The sequence below is a fragment of the Camelus ferus genome, chromosome 32, assembly GCF_009834535.1.
Source record: "Camelus ferus isolate YT-003-E chromosome 32, BCGSAC_Cfer_1.0, whole genome shotgun sequence".
NCBI classification, from domain to species: Eukaryota; Metazoa; Chordata; class Mammalia; order Artiodactyla; family Camelidae; genus Camelus; species Camelus ferus.
Window position 1 is genome coordinate 17,053,905 of NC_045727.1, and position 17,783 is coordinate 17,071,687.

General features: G+C 51.8%; 1 protein-coding gene across 1 annotated transcript in view; it reads right to left on the reverse strand.

Annotated features, from left to right (window-relative positions):
* The window catches only part of KIAA1671 (KIAA1671 ortholog), a 114,203-nt gene extending 96,843 nt beyond the window's left edge, over positions 1-17,360 (reverse strand). Inside the window, 5 exon segments of the mRNA XM_032471713.1 lie at positions 5,625-6,266; positions 6,268-8,388; positions 11,861-11,948; positions 13,809-15,428; positions 17,209-17,360. Of these exon segments, the coding sequence (XP_032327604.1) occupies positions 5,625-6,266; positions 6,268-8,388; positions 11,861-11,948; positions 13,809-15,373 (4,416 nt within the window). The 5' untranslated portion in view covers positions 15,374-15,428; positions 17,209-17,360.
* Positions 17,361-17,783: the final 423 nt, after the last annotated feature.

The window sequence follows — 17,783 nt, forward strand, 5'->3', positions numbered from 1 at the left end:
TCTTTTCTGATGCCTTATAAGACCCTCTGTTTCTCTTCTGACCTCCCTGGCTGTTCCCTCTCAGCCTCCCTGTGTCACAGAGGGACATCGAAAGGTGGGTCCCAGGCCAGCCACAGACCCTTCCAATCACTCCTCCCTGCCTTGCCCGTCACCAGCTAGGCAGGCCAAGGCCCATGGCTCACCCTCCATCCCTTCTTTCTGCCCCATCAACAAAGCTGAGACCCATTTAAAATTGCCTCAGAGATCTACAACCATCATCACACTCACGTTTAAAGTATCTTCATCACCCCCTAGAGAGCCCTGCACCCATATTCCCCTGATGCCTTCCAGTCCTGGGCAACCATTCATCTACTTTCTGCCTCTATGGATTGGCCAGAACATAGGACATTTCACATACATGGAATCACACAAGTGGTCCTTTGTGCCTGGCCTCTTCCACACAGAATCATGTTTTCAGGGTTCATCCATACTGGGCATGTATCAGTGCTTCATTCCTTTTCATGGCCGAATAATATTCTGTTGTATGGATACACCCCCATTTTATTTATCCATTCATCAGTGATGGGCACTCGGGGTGTTCCCACTTGTTGGCTATTATGGAGATCGCTGCTGGGAATCTTTATGTACAGGTTTGTGTGTGGACATAAGCTTTCATTTCTTTGGATACACACCTGGGATACGGTAACTCCAGGTGTCAGTTTTGGGGACTGCCAGACTATTTTCCAAAGCAACTGCATCATTTTACATTCCCATCTGCAGAGTATGAGCGTTCTAATTTTTCTACATTCTAACCGACATTTGTTGTCACCTGTCTTTGGTTCTAGCCAACTAGTCCAGCGCCCACTGGGGTCCCTCCAGCATCCACCCCTCTCCGTGCTGGGGCCTCTTCACTTGCTGCCTCTGCCTCCTCCCCACAGATCTTGGCCTGCCTGGGTCTCTTCCATCGCTCGAATGGCATCTGTCAAGTCCCTTCCCAGGAGACCAGCCCCTTAGAAAAAGGGGGTGACAGGGAGGTTACTCTGTCTCCCCCAGACTTACTCTCTCTGACCATCCCACTCACTCGGCTTGCCCACCCAGACCAGTGCTGCCCACTAGAGCCCTCTGTGGCTGTGGCGATGTTCCCCATCTGGGCTGCCCACTGCCACGGCCGGGGGCCGCTGGTGGCTTTTGTGCGCTTGGATGTGTCCAGTGTGACTGAGGAACTGAATTCTGAATTTCAAGGACCACATGCGGCTAGTGACTGCCATACTGGACAGCACGGCCTGATGCAAAGGACCTGCAAACAGGGCCTGGCCCCGGGTTCGCACGTGTATTCAATGAGTGGAGGAGGGGAGGCTGACCCTAAGTGCATCCCTCTGATTTCCTCAAACCTTCTTCCCATCAGGCCCTGGACCAAGCACTTGACTGCACGTTATTTTGTGACAAATCTCCAGCTAGTCCGTGAGGCAGGCAGGATTCCCATTCCACAGATGAGGACACTGAGGCTCAGAGAGGTCTGGCAAGGTGCCTGGAGTCACACAGCTGGTAATTCACAAAGCTAGGTCTGCCGAATCCCAGGTCTGCCGCATTTGCAGTCCAGGGCTGTTTCCAGGAAGAAGCCAAATCATGAACGTATAGAGGGCTCATCTTCCTAATAAAGAACTCTTTCTCTAAAAGAAAAGTGGCGGAACTTCCACAGGTGACGGGAAGGAATTGCAAATGGCCACACACACAGTGACGAGATGAGGGGGACTCATTTGGAGCAGGGGGTACATGAGCTCCAGAAGCCTGATCACCCGGCCGGCTGGCAAGGCTGAGGGGAGACGGGGCCCCGTCGTTGCTGGTGAGGATGTGACATGGCAGAGCTCCACTGCAGGGCGAGCCAGCACAGTCCTGCAGAATCCCAACTCCCGTCCCCCTTGGACGGGCAGCCACCTTTCTGGACCCAGGGATATTACCCACATGTGTGCGAAATGACATAAGGACCTGGGTCGTCAATAGTAAGAGATGGGAAATAGCACCCAACTCCACCACACACAACCAAAAACAATGAGGACGCTCGCTCTCTGTGCGCTGAATCCACAAGCTCTTCAAGATGCGTTATATGAAAAAAAAAAAGGCAGGTGGCAGATCTGTGGGTTCAGCAGTGACCCCCCATCCAAGAATCCCCAGGGGTGCTTTTTTATTTTTGGGGGTTAGTGAGGTGCTGGGAATTGAACTATCTTTGGGGCTATCTTTGGGGCTGGGACAAAATTTTGATCAATGTTAAGTGAGAAAGAAAGAGAGAGAGCAGGAGGAAGGGAGGGAGGGAGGAATCACTAACTGCCATCACACCCTGTGTGGGGTACATGAGCTGAACTGGCTGTCAATCAAGACATCTTCACCCAAGGCAGCAAAGGTGTATCTCAAGATGCTCGATGAAGCTCTAGAACTCAAATCAACCCAAATGTCCATCAACAAGACTCTGGATAAAAAAAATGGGCTCAGTCCCATAATAAAAGACTTTGCAACCATGAAAAACAATGGGATTAGGTATGCACTGTTTTTTACTGCTACATTTAAGAAAGCAAGTTGTGAGATTTTCAGGAGAATGCAGCCATGTTTTCATAAAACAGTATGTGTTTATCTCTCTGTGTCAAGCCCTGGGTTCTCAGCGTTGGAACTACGCACATTTGGGGCAGGACCATTCTCTGCGATGGGGCTGTCCTGTGCATTGCAGAATACTGGCTAGCATCCTTGGTCTCCACTCACCACATGCCAGAAGTAAACTCTTCCCCGGTTGTGAAAACAAAAACTGTCTCAAACTTTGCCAAACGTGCCCAAGAAGCAAAGCTGCCCGTGGTTGAGAACCATGAACAGGGCCTGGGTGTGCTGCAGACTCATTTTGGGGAGCATTTCCTTCTAAACCACGTGTTTCTATCACATTTTAAATTGTGCTCAAGCATTCATTACTTTTGCAATAAGAAAAATACAACAGTTATAAATAAATACATAGGGAGGAAAGGTATAGCTCAGTGGTAGAACACATGCTTAGCATGCACAAGGTCCTGGGTTCAAACCCCAGTACCTCCATTAAAAAAAAAAAAGAATAAACGGTAATATTGCCTATAAAATTTAAATAACCAATAAAGGCTTTAAAATTTTCTAAATAAATACATATATGATGGTAAGCCACTCTGTAATACAGGAGAATCCCCAAGGATATAAAAAACCGTAACTGGATGCATCTGGGGACGGGAAAGGGAAGGGGGTCCAAGGGGACACTTTTCTATATACGTTATACACTCTTGTGAGGTTTGAATTTTCAGCAACCAACATTTTGTATTTCTGCATTGCTCTTTATTTTTCAAAGGTCAAGAACCAGAGATCCTGGAGCAGGACAGAAGAGGAACGGGGGAGCTGGTCCAAGGATTCCCAGTCCCTTGGTGAGAAAACAGACCCCCTGGCAACCAGCACTTGTGGGGCCCTGGCACCCCGGGCAGGCATCCAAGGCACGCAAGGCCGGGGGCTCCCTCCGCAAGGCCCCAACTCTCCCGCTGCCAGCGCGCCCCGGAGCGAGGCACTGGCACCCAGATGAAGTGTCACATTTCCATGGCCTCTCCCCTGGCCCACGTTCCCACAACAACAGCCTGGAGTTGGGGGGGCACCCTTCTCGGAGCCCATCTGCTGGGCCCCCTGCGTGTTCGGCCCGTGCCGGGCATTTAGGTCCTCTCAGCCTGACAGCAGTGCTTCGAGGAAGGAATCCTCGTTAACCCGAAGGTGGGAAACTGAGGCTCGGGGAGTGCCAAGCGCCTGCTTTCCACGCAGCTGAGCTGCTGAGATTCCAACGCAAGCCTGAACGCGGTCATTGGAAGAGACGTGGGTTCAAGGCCCGACTCCACCACTTACCCACTCTTAACCATAGATGAGTTCTCTTATTGTTTAATTTCCACAGCATCCCCTTCTAGGTTGGATGGCGGGGTGACGGGGAGGGACACTAAGTCAGATTCCACACTGCCCCCAGGGCATGCCATGTTTTTTCCCACCTCTGAGACTCTGCACAGGCTGTGCACCCACCAAGAATGCCCTCAGCTGCCCTCATCAGCTCATCCAAATTCACATCCATCCCTCAAGGTGGGCTCAAGCCAGTCCCTTCTCTGGGACGCCTTCCTGGGCTGCTTCTCTCCAGTGCCACACTCTGCACCATATCATTTCCGGGCTGGCTATTCATCACCATGTCCCATCTCTGCACAGGGATCTGAAGCGCCCTGAGGACAAGGCTCCATGCCTCAGATTTCTTCCCCGTCTTCACGATCCCTCATTCCACCGAACACTCGGGTACCAGGCCAGAACTGGGTGCAAACACTAGTTTTGCCACTTGGTGCTGTGTGACCTGGGATAAGTTACTGAACCTCTCTGAGCCTCAGCTTTGTCCATCTGCACTAGATGATGGTACCTGCAGCAGATGTTGTGGGCGCTCTGCCCAACACTGAGGGACACACTGATGCTGTGGGACGATTTTTCTCTCCAGCACTGAGTGTGGCACCAGCCAGGTTAGAGAAGTCTGAGCATTAACAGCCCCAGAGACAGCCTCAAGCAAGGACAGAAGGGGACTGGGAAATAAATACTCCAGGTTCCCTGCCCCTTGGGCAGGGCCACGCCGAGGTGACCTGCACTGATTCCCAGCGGTCTCCAGTGCCCACAGTGGCACCTTTATCACCTGCCTTCCCTCACCTGCATGACTTCTCTGCTCCGCCCCCACCCAGCTCCCCTGGGAGTCATCTTCTAAAACAACTTGCAAGGGGCTGCTTTTGTGTAAACCCGAACCACGACACTCCCTCTTTTGTGGGACCATTGTGAGGGTCACGTAAGATCGCTCATTTGCTCATTCAACAAACACTTCTTGAATGGTTCACAAAATGTCAGGCAGGATGCTGAATTCTGGGGATACAATAATGAGCTTGCTGCAACCTACAGGAAGACAGCAGGTGCTCAATAAATGATACCGGGTGAGGGGAGGAGGGTATAGCTTGGAGGTAGAGTGTGTGCCTAATAGGCACAAGGTACTGGGTTCCATCCCCAGTACCTCCATTTAAAAAACACAAACTACCCCCCACCAAAAAAAGTATACAGTGCATGTCAATTATATCTCAATTTTTTAAAAAACTGGAAGAAAAAAAAAAGAACGATTTGAAAAAAAATTTTTTTAATAAATAAATGATACCTGTCATCATTGTTCTAGGCTAGAAGTTTCAAATTGGTAGCCCACAGGCTGTAGAGAGCTGGGACACGAGCATTGTTTGGACTAAACAGCGTTTGTTTGGTTTTTTTTTTGGCTTTTTTTTTTTTAGTAAGTTGTCCTCATTTCATGATGGGGGTGCAGATTACACACAAAAATCTGTTTTGTTTTGTCTTGTTTTCTGATTCTCTCGTTAAGTCTTTCTCACTGGTCAAGAACCAGTGGGGACTGAGCAGTGGTTGTTCCCTGTCACATTAAGGCATGAGCTCTCCATTTGCCACAATCCCTACCTTTCCCTAGCGTCTCACACCCAGCCAGACTCCACTCATTTCCATACCCACCTGGCCCAGGTAGGTTCTGATTCTGAGGCCCCTGGCCTGCACGTTTAACCAACGTTTGACAAAACTGAAACGGCCTTCGTACTCACCTTTTGACTGTCTCGGTTCCCCAACTCCTGCCGGCAGGGCTGCATCTTGGTCTCTTTGGCCTCCGGACTCTCCCTGGGGAGGCTGGGCCTCCCTTTGAGCTGCTCTCGCCTCCTCTCTCTGGCTTCCTGCATGACGGACTGGCCCTCTTGGATTCTGACCGGGGGGCCTTTCTCAGAACAGGCCCTCCTGACATCCAGCAGTGACCTTCCCCAGTCCTGTGGGTGGTCACCCCATGGGGCCACACTGCCCTCCTCTCCCCTCCCGAGGGATGTCCTTGGGGCCCCTGTCTTCTGGCCAGCGGGGGAGGACTTGGGCGGCACACAGTCCCCACTGCCTGGATCCCCCCAGCTGGTGGTGGGCTTGGACTCGGCCGGGTGATTCTGGCCCTTTGCACCATGATGTTTACTAGCAAAGGCCTTCTGTTCATCTTCAGCTACTCTCAGACCTTTTTTCCTGGGAACTGCGGGGCCAGAAGAGGCCCCTGGAGACCTCTCAGGGGCAGCCGGGTGCGGCAGAGCCCACAGGGGAGGGCTGAACTTGGTGTCTGTGGGTGTCCCCGGGGTCTCCGCCGGCTGCTTCCCCGAGCCAGGGGTGGAACTGGAGTTTATTTCGGCAAAACTGGCTTGTTTCCAGGGGCCCCTCCGCTTCAGGGCCCCCCTTCAGGCTCCTCCGTCTCCAATCCACGGCGCCTTGCTGGCCAGGCCTCTCGGGGTTCGAGCCCATGGCCTCTGCGGGTGGACCCCCCACCCGCTCCTGAGCCTCCCCGGGGCCTCTGGCCGGCTGCCTCTGATACTCGGCCATCAGGGCGTCAATGTCGAGGACGCTGGACCTGTAGCCATCTTTGATTTTACCCGGAAATGTCTCGCTGACCACCTCCGTCTTCCTTCTGATGAGGACATCACTGGCTCTGGGGCGACTTTTAAAAGCTGGGGGCGTCTTGGGGGCACTGCTGGGGGGTGTCCTGTTCCCACTCTCCTTCCAATCGCTGTGGAAACCAGTGCCATCACCCAGTCCCCGGTGAACCCATAAAGCACTGGTATCGGTGATCCTTTCACTGGAAGGATCCAGAATCCTGTCCCCAAGAGGTACTGGGAGGTCTGCCGGCCTCTTTGGACTCTTTGGAAAGCTTGCATTGTCGTGCTCTCTGCCCTGGGCCCGGTTTTTACTGCCCACGGCCTCCAGTGGCTCTCCGTGGTTAAGAGAAACCAAAGTAGATGTTAAAGGATGAGGCAATGGAGGTGTGGCTATTTTTCTGGAATATTCCGCCGTGTTTTCAGGCCCGGGCTTAACAACGCTCTTTGCTTTTTGGGTGTCAGGAATCTGGTAAGTCACTGCAAAAAACGTCGCCTTGGGCTCCCCAGAGGACCCTTGCTTTGCCGCTGGAAAAGCCCAGTCCTGTGAAACACCAGGCTTCACCTGCTGGGTCTCCGCCCTAGTGTGGGGTGGTGGTGGGGTTCTTAAGGCACCTGCGGTGGGGCTCAAGTAATCTGTCCGTCTCTGCTCTGCCTTTGAAGAGTGCTCTGGGGCCAGGAAGCTGAATTCGTCAAACTTCACGTCGTGGGGTAAAGTCCGCCGCCTCCACCTCTCCAATCTCTGGTCCCCGGGACTCACCTTCCGCATCCTGGCTTCCGGCCTCGGTTCACCCTGGCCGGCGGCCACAGCGAGGGGCCCCTTCTGCACCAGTGCGTCCGGGTGTGGCCGGGCTCTGGAGTCAGAGGGCTCGCCCTTAGCCCTGGAGGGAGGCCCCAGAGGGCACCCGCAGGGGGCACCCCTCTCTCCCGGCTTGATTCCGGCCCCTTCGGTCCCCTGGTGCTGGGCCTCCCGGATGGCAGCCTGGATGGTCCTCACAGAGGTGGCCTCGGGGCTCGGTTCCGAGCCTCTCTCTTCACTGACCACCACGGTGGCTTTCTGCCAGCTCGAAGTCGCCCCACCTGTCCACCTGGGTGACAGGCAATTGCCTCCAAATGTGTCCTTTGGCTCTCGGGGGGATTCAGGCTTTGGCCCACTGACCTCACGCGTCCCTCGAGCTTCCCAAATCAAACTCGCCCTTTGGACGGAGCCCACCTGGCCTTCCAGCCTGCACTCGGGGTCAGCGGGGGTGACCTCGCGGGACAGCGAGAGCCGAGACCTGCTGCTCCGGAGCGTCACCGCCTTCTCCTCCGGAGCCCTGGGGACGGCCTCACTGTGCGCGCGCTCCCCCACCGCGTGCACGATGTCGTACTTGGGCTCGACCCTCTGCGACGCAGGAGGGCTTTCCGAGCGCTGGAGGAAGGGGCTATTACTGCCCTTTTCGCCCAAAGGGCATTTTTCCAGGAGGGAGGACGTGCGATGCTGTTTGGGCTCACCGTTGGAGAAGGTGGTTCGCCCCGATGTCTCGGGGTCGGGATTTTCAAACCACTCCCTCTTCAGGTATGTCGTCTGGGGCAAAGAGCTTCTCCCTTGGAGCCTGGATCTGAGCTCCAAGAGATCGGCCACGTCCCTGGGGGTCGTGGCCAAGGGGCAGCATCCTGACTGGTCAGCCACGGTGTGTTTCTCCACACGATGCTCATACACCGTGGCCCACACGGTCTGGAAGCTTCGATCGTCTTCTGGAGTGCCGTCGGAAGGGCTCAGAGCCCCCACCACGCTTTCACCCCGACAGCCGTCGGGCACTTGGTTAGAACTGTCTTTCCGCTCCGTCTGCCTGGGCTTCTCCCGGGGCGTCTCAGGCTTCCAGGGGCTTCTTGGGACAGATGCTGCGTCCACATCATGCCCTTCCTTTTGCTGGGAAAGCAAAAAAGAAAGAAAGAGAAAGAAAGAAACAATCCAGTTTAAGTTAAAGGATTCGAAATGGAAAGGAAGCAGGGAGGAGATTGAAAGGTGGCTTTTCAAATCGCAGCAGTAAGATACTATAAAATTTTAGAGACTGAACACAGCCAGTGTGAGTGAGGATGTGGGGAAACGGACACTTTCAGACACAGCTGCAGAGAAGATAAGTGGGCATGACTCTTGGGCAATTCAGTGTGTCTGTCATGATTTTAAGATACTCATTGCCTTTTATCTGGCCAGTTTCCACCCAGGATTCCTTCTTTGCCCATGTGCACAAGTCTATGTGAACAAGAACGTTCATATAACACTGTTTGTGAAACAAAATAACACAGGAACAACCTAAATGCCCATCTGAAGGGTACTGGCTAAGTAAATTCTGATGTATCCAAACAACTGAATACTACACAGGCACTTGGACCCATGGCAGGGGCGGGTCCTCATGTTGTGACATCTAAGCACAGATAAAATGTTGTTGTGTTGAGGTGGGAGAAAAGCAGACTGTATTTTTATAATAAAATACCATTTTAAAAAATGTACGTGTGTATGCATGTGTATCTACAAATATACATGTAGATAAACAGTGGAAAAGACATAAATCAAACTATGAGCAAGGGAGTGAGGGTGGGAAGAAGGAATGAGGACGAAAACATCATCTTTTAAACTTACACTTCAGTTCTGTTTGATTTTTATAATATGCATGCATTTTCACTTAGTCCTTTTCTAATCTTTCTTTTTTTCTGTTAGAGATAAGTCTACTTCAGTAAGTTAAATAAAGACTTAACCAAATGACCCATCAATTCCATTGCTGAGTATACACCCAAAAGAATTGAAAACAGGTGTTCAGACAAAAACTTGTATACCAATGTCCACAGCAGCATTATTTGCAGTAGCCAGAGGCGGAAACTCAAGTGTCCATTGATGGATGAATGGATAAACAAAATGTGGTATACCTGTGCAGTGGAATATTATTCAGCCATAAAAAAGACTAAAACACTGATACATGCTCTAATATGGATGAAACTTGAAAACATTATGCAAAGTGAAAGAAGGTAGACACAAAAAGCCACATATTATATGATTCCACTTATATGGAATGTCCAGAACAGGCAAGTCTATAGAGACATAAAGTAGATGTGTGGTGGCCAGGGGTGGGGGGTGGGAAGTGACTGGGGAAGGGGTTACCATTTTGGGGTGATGAAAAATTCCGGAACTAAAGAGTGGTGGTGATGGTTGCACAACATTGAGAATCTCCTTAATGCCAAGGAATTGTTTGTTTTAAAATCGTTACAAAGCAGGCAGGGCCACAGTTCACTAATCTCTACTTTAGATGATGGAATGCCATTAAAGACTTTTAAAAACATATTGATTTAAATTTTTTGTTTACATTTTATTACATAAATTTTGAGTGATATATGAATCCATTCTCATTGTACAAGGACCTAAACAACACAGACAAAGCTCAAGTCCTTTTCTGCCCTCATTCAAATATCAAATACCAGTTCCCTTCCCAGATAACAACTGTTATCAATGGGGAATGGATCTGGGAAGAACTTTCCAGAACTATCTTCTTGCAAACGTGTGTGTGTATTTTTCGAAGTGTGTGTGTGCGTGTGTATACACACATAGCTTGTTTTTTAAATCAAAATATATATATTTATTGTTCTTAAAAAATAGTTTAAAAGGTATATTTTATGTTACGTGTATTTTACCACAATGGAAAAAAAAAATCACCAAAAGAAAAGGCTATTTATAGAGATGAACTCTCATGATAATTAAAGCAAGGGTTTCTTTATTAACTCTTCATTTTTTGGAAAAATTTTCAACATATATGAAATTACAGATTAGAATAATAAATTTGCTAGAAAGAAAAAAATAAATATCATTAAAAGTAAAAAAAAAAATGGGGGGGAGGGTGTAGCTCCGTGGTAGAGTGCGTGCTTAGCATGCACGAGGTCCTGAGCTCAATCCCCAGTACGTCCATTAAAAAATAATAAATAAATAAATAAACCTAATTCCCTTCCCTCCCCCCCGGAAAAAAGAGTGAAAAAATAAATAAAAGAATAAAAGAATAAGATCGGCTCAACCCATCCCCTGGATTCAATGACAATCATTTTGCCCCGCTTGCTTCAGGAAGCCTTTTGTGTTCCTGCGGTTGTTGCCACCATGGTATCTTAAGGTGACTTTGAGGAGTTTTACTTTAACGGGCCCCTCTCCTGTCCATCTTTAAAGACATGCTTCAGAAGGTCCAAGGATAAATACAGGGCAAACTGCCTGGCCCAGGAGTGGTGGGCCCTGCTGTTCAGAGCCGGCTCACCTTGGTTGGGGATTTATGATGGAAGGGGTTCAGACGGGCTTGCAACCAAGCCCTCATGTCTAAAACTCTACCTAAGTTTCTTAAAAAGTGAAACCGTATGATCCAGCCATTCCACTCCTAAGTGTTTAGCCACGAGAAAAGAGAACAGATGGTCAAAGAAGCTTTATTTGCAATGGCCCCCAAACTGGAAACATCCCAAATGTCCATCAAAGGGTGAATGGATAAGCAAATGATCGGTAACCGTACAATGGGATACCACCCTGCAGTAAAAAGGGGTGGACTGTTGATCATGTGTGACCACACTCATGAAGCTCAAATTATTCCGAGTGAAAGAAGTCAGACCAAAAAAAACAGCAGTGGCTCCATTTACATAAAAATCTAGAAAATGCAAATGAATCTGTAGTAACTGAAAGCAGGTCAGTTGCTTGAGGGGAGGAGGGGGCAGGCAGGGGGATCGCCAAGAACAATTTGCCTGTGCTGGAAATGTTCGTTACCTTTATTGAGATGACAGTTTCAACAGGTGTACACACCTGTCAAAGCTCACCTGCTTAGACACTTTAAATAAGTCCAGTCAATTATACCTCAGTAAAGCCGTTTCAGAAGAATTAAAACTACAGAAACCATCAACCACAAACCAATTATATGTAGATGTTAGGAGCTTTTTTCTCTCTATTAAACAGACTAAATGAAAATACCTTTTAAGAAATTGAATTGCTGGGGATTTTCGTCCTTTTTCTGCTGCTAGGTGGACAAATCAGGGCGGAGAAAAAAGCAGGGACCATTATGGGAGAGACTGAGGGGGTTTCTATGAACATTTTTTAACTCTTAGTAATTTCTTAATAAAGCAAACAGTCTTACATAGGAAAGCCATGTCCCTCCTCCTATGAGCACAGAAAAAAATAAATTCCTAACTATTATATTTGCAAACCGTATTTAACCCCAGGGGACAGGAATCACAGCCCATTATGCTGGAAGGGACTTCACAAGTCCCAACATTAGAGGAAAAAAATGTTTATGGTTTATGAGACGATTCTGATTCTTTCCTAGGTCCTGTAGATCATGAAAGTATAACTTCCCACTGGAAAATAAAAGATGTACCCGGCAGCGCCTCACCTTGTCTCTAGGTTCCTTCGGAAGCTCACCGCTCAGCTCTGAGCTCTTCTCATATTTGACTTCATTGCTCGAAGCTGCACTTGAAAACCTGGCACAGAGATCCGAGTTACTTGCACAGGGCTGGAAGCTGCGACTCCCTCCAGCCCACACCCCGTAACTAGCTCAGGAACATCAAAGAAACACTGTCCAGTTTCCTTTGAGAAGGGGCATGTCTTTGCCAGTTGCCAAATCTCTCGGGCCCGGTGGAGACAGCTTACCTTAAACACAGCATCATCCAGGGAGCAGAAGCCCCAGGCTTGGGTGAAGAGACCTGGGTGCTAGTCCCCCAGCTCTGCTGCCTCCCCACTGAGGGAGCTTGGGTCAGGCTTGTGACATCACCTGAGCCTCTGTCTCCTCATCTATAAAACGGGGATAATTAACACCTCCCCATAGTCTGTTGTAGGGCAGATGAGAGGCTACCCAAAGCCCTAATAGCTACATGAGGGTGTTTGGAGAAGAGTGAAGATGACCCGGGATGGATAATTAATGGTTGCAACCCCAGGCGCAACAGCCCGACTGCAGACCGACCATGGGACCATGGACTCAGGGGCAGTGGGGAGTCAGGGAATGTGTGGGGGCACGGGCGTGTCTCTGCCTCTCTGGATGACCTTGGCCCAGTCATTGTCCCTCTATGGGCCTGATTCCCCACTGTAAAGGGGATGAAGGAGAAAGGGGAGTTCTGGAGCTAGAATTTTTCCATCTCTAAAGAGTTCTCAAGGGTAGATGCCCAAAGATTAGCTCGGGGGAGGTGAGAGAAATCAAACCCCTTAAAGCTGACCCACATGTAGCAGTCCAAGGTCTGCCTTCTGGGAGGCGTGAGCATGAGCTGTTTCTAAACTCCAAGCCTCTGTTTTCCCATCTGTCTTATGGGAATAACCCAGGGCACTAGGGGTGGTGTAGGGTGTGGGGGAGGCCCCTTTCTTTGTTTTCTGAATTCAGGGGTTCTCAAGCCTGACTGCACATGAAAATCGCCTGGGAAGCTTTTAAAAAACTACCAAGATCTGAGCCCCTCCCCAGATCAAGTGAATCAGAATCTCTTGGGGTAGGTCATTTTTCCGGGTCATTCTAAATGCCGGGAACCACTGGTCTAACCCTGGCCGAGCTGGTTGCCCTGGTTCCCAGGGCCGGGAGGGCAGTCTGCCCAGAGGTCCCGCCCCCTGGAAGCTCCCTCCCAGCCAAAGTATGTCAGCGGCATGTACGCTATTAACGAGTTGGTGGGCACGCCTGGTGCCATCTCCCTGTCGTAGCTGGGAAGCCACTTGCGGAAAAACAAAGACAGGGATGTCAGAGGCCAGGCCAAGCTTAGAGAATCATCATTAACCAACAGGATTAATCGTATCATATTGAAGGCTTCCCTTGGGTCAAGTGATTTCCAGCACTACCTCTTTTGAGTCTTTGCCTTAATCCTTTAAGGCAGGTCTGAGCATCAGCTCCGTCTTGGAGATGAAGAAACTGAGGCTTCAGAGGGGAAGTGACATGCCCAGGTTATCACCACCCATCTGATCTTATTTTTTGGGTCATTCATGGAGGTTTCAGCCACATATTCAGTGTCCTCAGACTTTAGGAAAGGAAAGTTTAGCTACAGAGACAGCCTGAGCTGGAATTACACCGGGCTCCCTACTTCCTCACGACCCTTCACCTTTCCTGTCCACATCTGTGAGATGGGCACGCTACCTTCCCCTGTAAAGCGCAAAGTGGGGAAGGGACGAATGGAGCTCCCGGCCTGGCTGTGGGCACATACCTCAGCTTCCCCATCTGACAAATGGGAGCAAATGTCACTTCCTCTTGGGGCTGTGGGTAAATCACCAGGTAAGCCTGGCACCCTGCAGTTTCCTTTCCCAAGGGGTCTCTAGTGGGCGGGCTGAGGCTCTCCAGGGCTAGGGAAAGCCTGTGGAATATTCCCACTTACAGTTTGGTCAAATCCGCTGACAGTGGCCGCGCCTGGACCGCCCTCCTCCTGATCTCCAGCTTCGCTTCTGAGCTCTCAACAGCCCAGCCTTTGATCCGTTCCTGGACGCTCACACCTGCTCTCTCTGACTGTGGTGCGGCCAGTGGGGACTCAGGGGTGGCTGGTGGGGGTTCGGACGCTGCTGCCAAGGCTGAGGCACTCTCCTCCCCAAACAGGCTGACGCGCTTCTTCAAGCCACCCCTGGGGGGCCTCTCTCCCCCTGCCCAGGTGTCCCCATCAGCCCCTCTGCTCTTGATCTCAGCAATGTCTTGGCCTTTTCCAGGCCTGGGTGGAGGGGACTCGGGGACCCTGGGGGCCTCCTCCGGCTCCCCGTCCAGCTTGGCTTTCTCTTCCCCGAGATTCCAGTCATCTGTGGGGCTGACCTTGGCTGAGCCCCCGGCAGTTTGGAGGCTGCCTGTGTTCACCTGCTTAAGGAGCATCTTCTCCTTCCGTTCCTGGATCTTCCTGGCCACCTGCAGGAAGTCGGAATCTTGGTCGTGAAGAGGAGCCTCTGCTTTGACCAAACACTCGAAGTCCACTTTGGGCTCCGGGTCGGGCCTCTCCGGCCCCCATCGCTGGGCAGGGGTCCCTGTCGTGGCCTCATCCGCCACCCTCCTTTGCAAGGCCTCTCTACTCTCAAACCGGGCCGTGAGGTCCACAGACAGAGGCCTGGGCCTCCTCCTCATCCATGTCTTCTCAGGCGGGGTGGGGGGCACCTTCCCCATGGCAGCTGCCCCGCCCGGGCCTGGCCTCTGAGGCTGAATAGACTCGATGAAAATGGCTGACACCGGCCTTCTCTTCAGGCGTGGCCTGGGCTCCACAGAGGGGCTGCCCGCGTCCTCCACGCTGCTGGCCTTTGACAGAGGCTCCTTTGGGCCTGTATCCTCTTGGGTGGCCACTGGCCTCCTGTCCTGAGACAGGGAGGCTGGTCGGGGAAGGGACCCTGCAGGCTTTCGGGCCGGCAGGGCAGGCTTGGTGGCCACCTCAGGCCGGGAGCCCGAAGGGGGCCCCTGGGACACACCTGCGTCGGCCTCCTGAGCCCCCTGGCTGACCCCTTTCCCCAGGGTGGGGCCGGCTTTGGTGGTTTCAAAGAGAATCACGGTGCTGGGGCTGGGGCTGGGCCGTGCAACCGCGGCCTTGTCAAACAGAGACGAGCCTCGCAGACTGCCCCCGCTGCCCCCCTCCTGCCCCACCAAGCCAGGCATCTCGTCCAGATCCGGCCCCTCTGTGTCCTGGGAGAGCCCCCTGGTCAGAGAGGGTCTGGTCGGGCTGGGCCACGGGGGTATCACCACGTCCGCGGCCTTCTCCCTGGAGAAGGGTTTGGGGGCAAGTCTCGGCAGGGGCAGTAAGCGGACGGGGCTCCTGAGGGGGCTTTTTCCTTCCAACAGCAGTGCCGAGGGGGCCCTGGCGGGGTCGCCAGCCTGGCGGAAGTAGGTCCGAGTCAGGGTCTCCTCCTTGGAGAGCTCACCCAGGCCGGGCACTCCTGTCAGAGGACTGAGGGAGCCAACCTCCACGCGAGTTGCCATGGTTACGGTTGTGGCTCCATGGGGAATAAGAATATCAGAGATGGAGAAGCAACCACTAAAAAAAAAAAAAAAAAAAGTAAATTTAAGATTTAAGATTCAGTTAGTGCCTGGGTTGAAAGCAGAGATTTGGGGAAATGGGATCAAGAGACCAGAGCCCTGGGTCTGGTCAGTAGCTCCCCACTGCCTTCACCGGGCAAGCCTGGGCCAGTCTCTCCGCCCCTCAGCTCTGGGCAAGGGCAGTGGACTAAATGGCCCGATTTTGAAGTTCACTCCAGCTCAAAGGATACGGAAAAGGTGCCAACATTCTCCAGGGCTCTCCTGGCTCCCCTAATCCCAAGGCCAGCCTTTAGTGTAAAAAGTGATGATGTCTGCTGTACAGGTACGGAAACCAGCTCAGAGAGGCCAAGTAACTGGCTCGAAGTCACTCAGGGAATAAGAGGCAAAGTTGGGATTCGAACCCAGTTCGGACTCCAAACTCACACGATGCAGTCCGGCATGAGCCCCAGCGAGAGTCCTGCCACCTGCAGTATTTTCCCGTTTCAGAGCCTGCCAGAGTCAGGCGTCCCAGCCTTGTCACCACCCACTGGTGAGTGCCAAGCACAGAGAGGTTATGTGACCAGCCCCAGCTCACACAGCCACTGGAAGCTGGTGTTCCCAAGGTCACAAAGTTGATCACCGTCCCTTATCTCTCCCCTCCCCAGTCCTTCCAGAAGCCTTAAAAAAAAAAAAAAGCCCTCCCTCCTCATTTTTCACTCCACCTGCTGTTATTATGTGTTTGCTTTTGGGTTCTTTTCGGTTGAATGCCGAAAACATGCTGGCTGCCTTCGCAGTCTTAGTACGAAGAGTAACAGCTAACGGGGAGAGCTGACCATGGGCGAGGACTCCGGCAAGCCAAGCGCGTCCCACGTTTTACAAATCACATCCTCCTTACAACCTTGTGGGGGTGGGGCATGTGATTATCAGCCCCAGTTTTGCAGCAGCTCAGGCAGAAGCCCCTGGTTCATCCAGCCGTGAGCTCTGCTCTCTCAAAGCAGGAGAGCTCTCCTTTCTCATTCATCCTCCCACAACCCCAAGAGGCAGGGATTCTCGTGATCTCTGCTATGGAGAATGAAGGGAAAGGGCCCAGAGAGGTCGCCTGACTTGCCAGCCATCACACAGCCTGAAACTCCATCTCAAGTCCTGGACCCATTCAACTCTGCCTTTTAAAAAATCGTGTCTTATTCCTTTCCGGTCTTCCAAAGTGCCAGACAAGTTGCTGTTCAGTGATTCCTTCCCTGACCTTGGCTCCAAGCTCACATCAGTGTTCTCTTTCCCCACAGAACTGCCCCCAGCCTGCACCTGTCTAGATGCACTAAAAGTGGAAGGTACTTTAGTTCCACGCAAGCCTCCCGCTTCCCTTCCGGGGGCCCCACCCTGCTGCCCCCGGCTCTGACTCACTCAGCAGCCTGCAGGAAAGAAAGGCAGACAGATTTTTTGATATTTTCTCTTCCTTATACGCTCGATGGTGCTAAACAGATTCCTTCTCCTCAAAGCGGAGAACACTGTCTAGACAGGGTGACAGGCAGAAGAGAGGGAAAGAAATGGAGACTCGGAAAATCAGAGAATTGGGAGGAACTGCCTGCAATGATGGGGCGGAGTTCTAAGGGTCCTGCCCCAAATCACAACTGTTTACTGTTAGAGCCAGTCCCCATGACCTCTGGGAACCCTGCTCTGGGACATGGATGTAGCCTGAACATGAGACACAGGACAAGAACAGGATGCAAAAAACAGAGAGAAAATTCCCTGGCGGAACCCGCAGGAGCCCTGCACCCCCTGGACCTTCCAGCCCCACTTACCCGAGCTGGCAGGTCCTGGCTGGGAACGCGTGACCACCGGGGGAAAGCCAGGAGTACCACGTCCCATGGCAAACCGGGCTGTCTGCACACTCCCGCGGCAGAAGCCGGCGGGGGAGGGGAGGCTCGTCCTAGCAGGCTGAGTTTCGGCAGGTCTGGGGAGACACAGGGCGACAGCCTCGGTTCCGGAGTTCTGGCAGTATGTGCACAGACGGCGCAAAAGCTTTTGAGCTCCAACTGCATCTGCTGGCATCTCCTCCAGCTTGTAAAACTCACGCCTCTCTTGGCTTTTCAGTACTGCAGCCTTACAGAGACATGTGGGCATCCAGGGTGCTGAGCCACAGTAGGTGCTCAGTTAAAATCTCCCCTGTCTCTCTGATACATGTTTCTTGAGCACCTGCCAGGTGCACAAGGATGAGTAAGAAATATCCCCTGCATTCGGGGAATCCAGAATCTTGTGTGAGAAACACATGCACAGGTAATGACAACCCGGGGCAATAAACATCGTGGTTTATAAAGGGGGACACGGGAGCAGAGGAAAAGGAGGGTTAACTGCCTGGAATTGGGAGTGGTGGTCC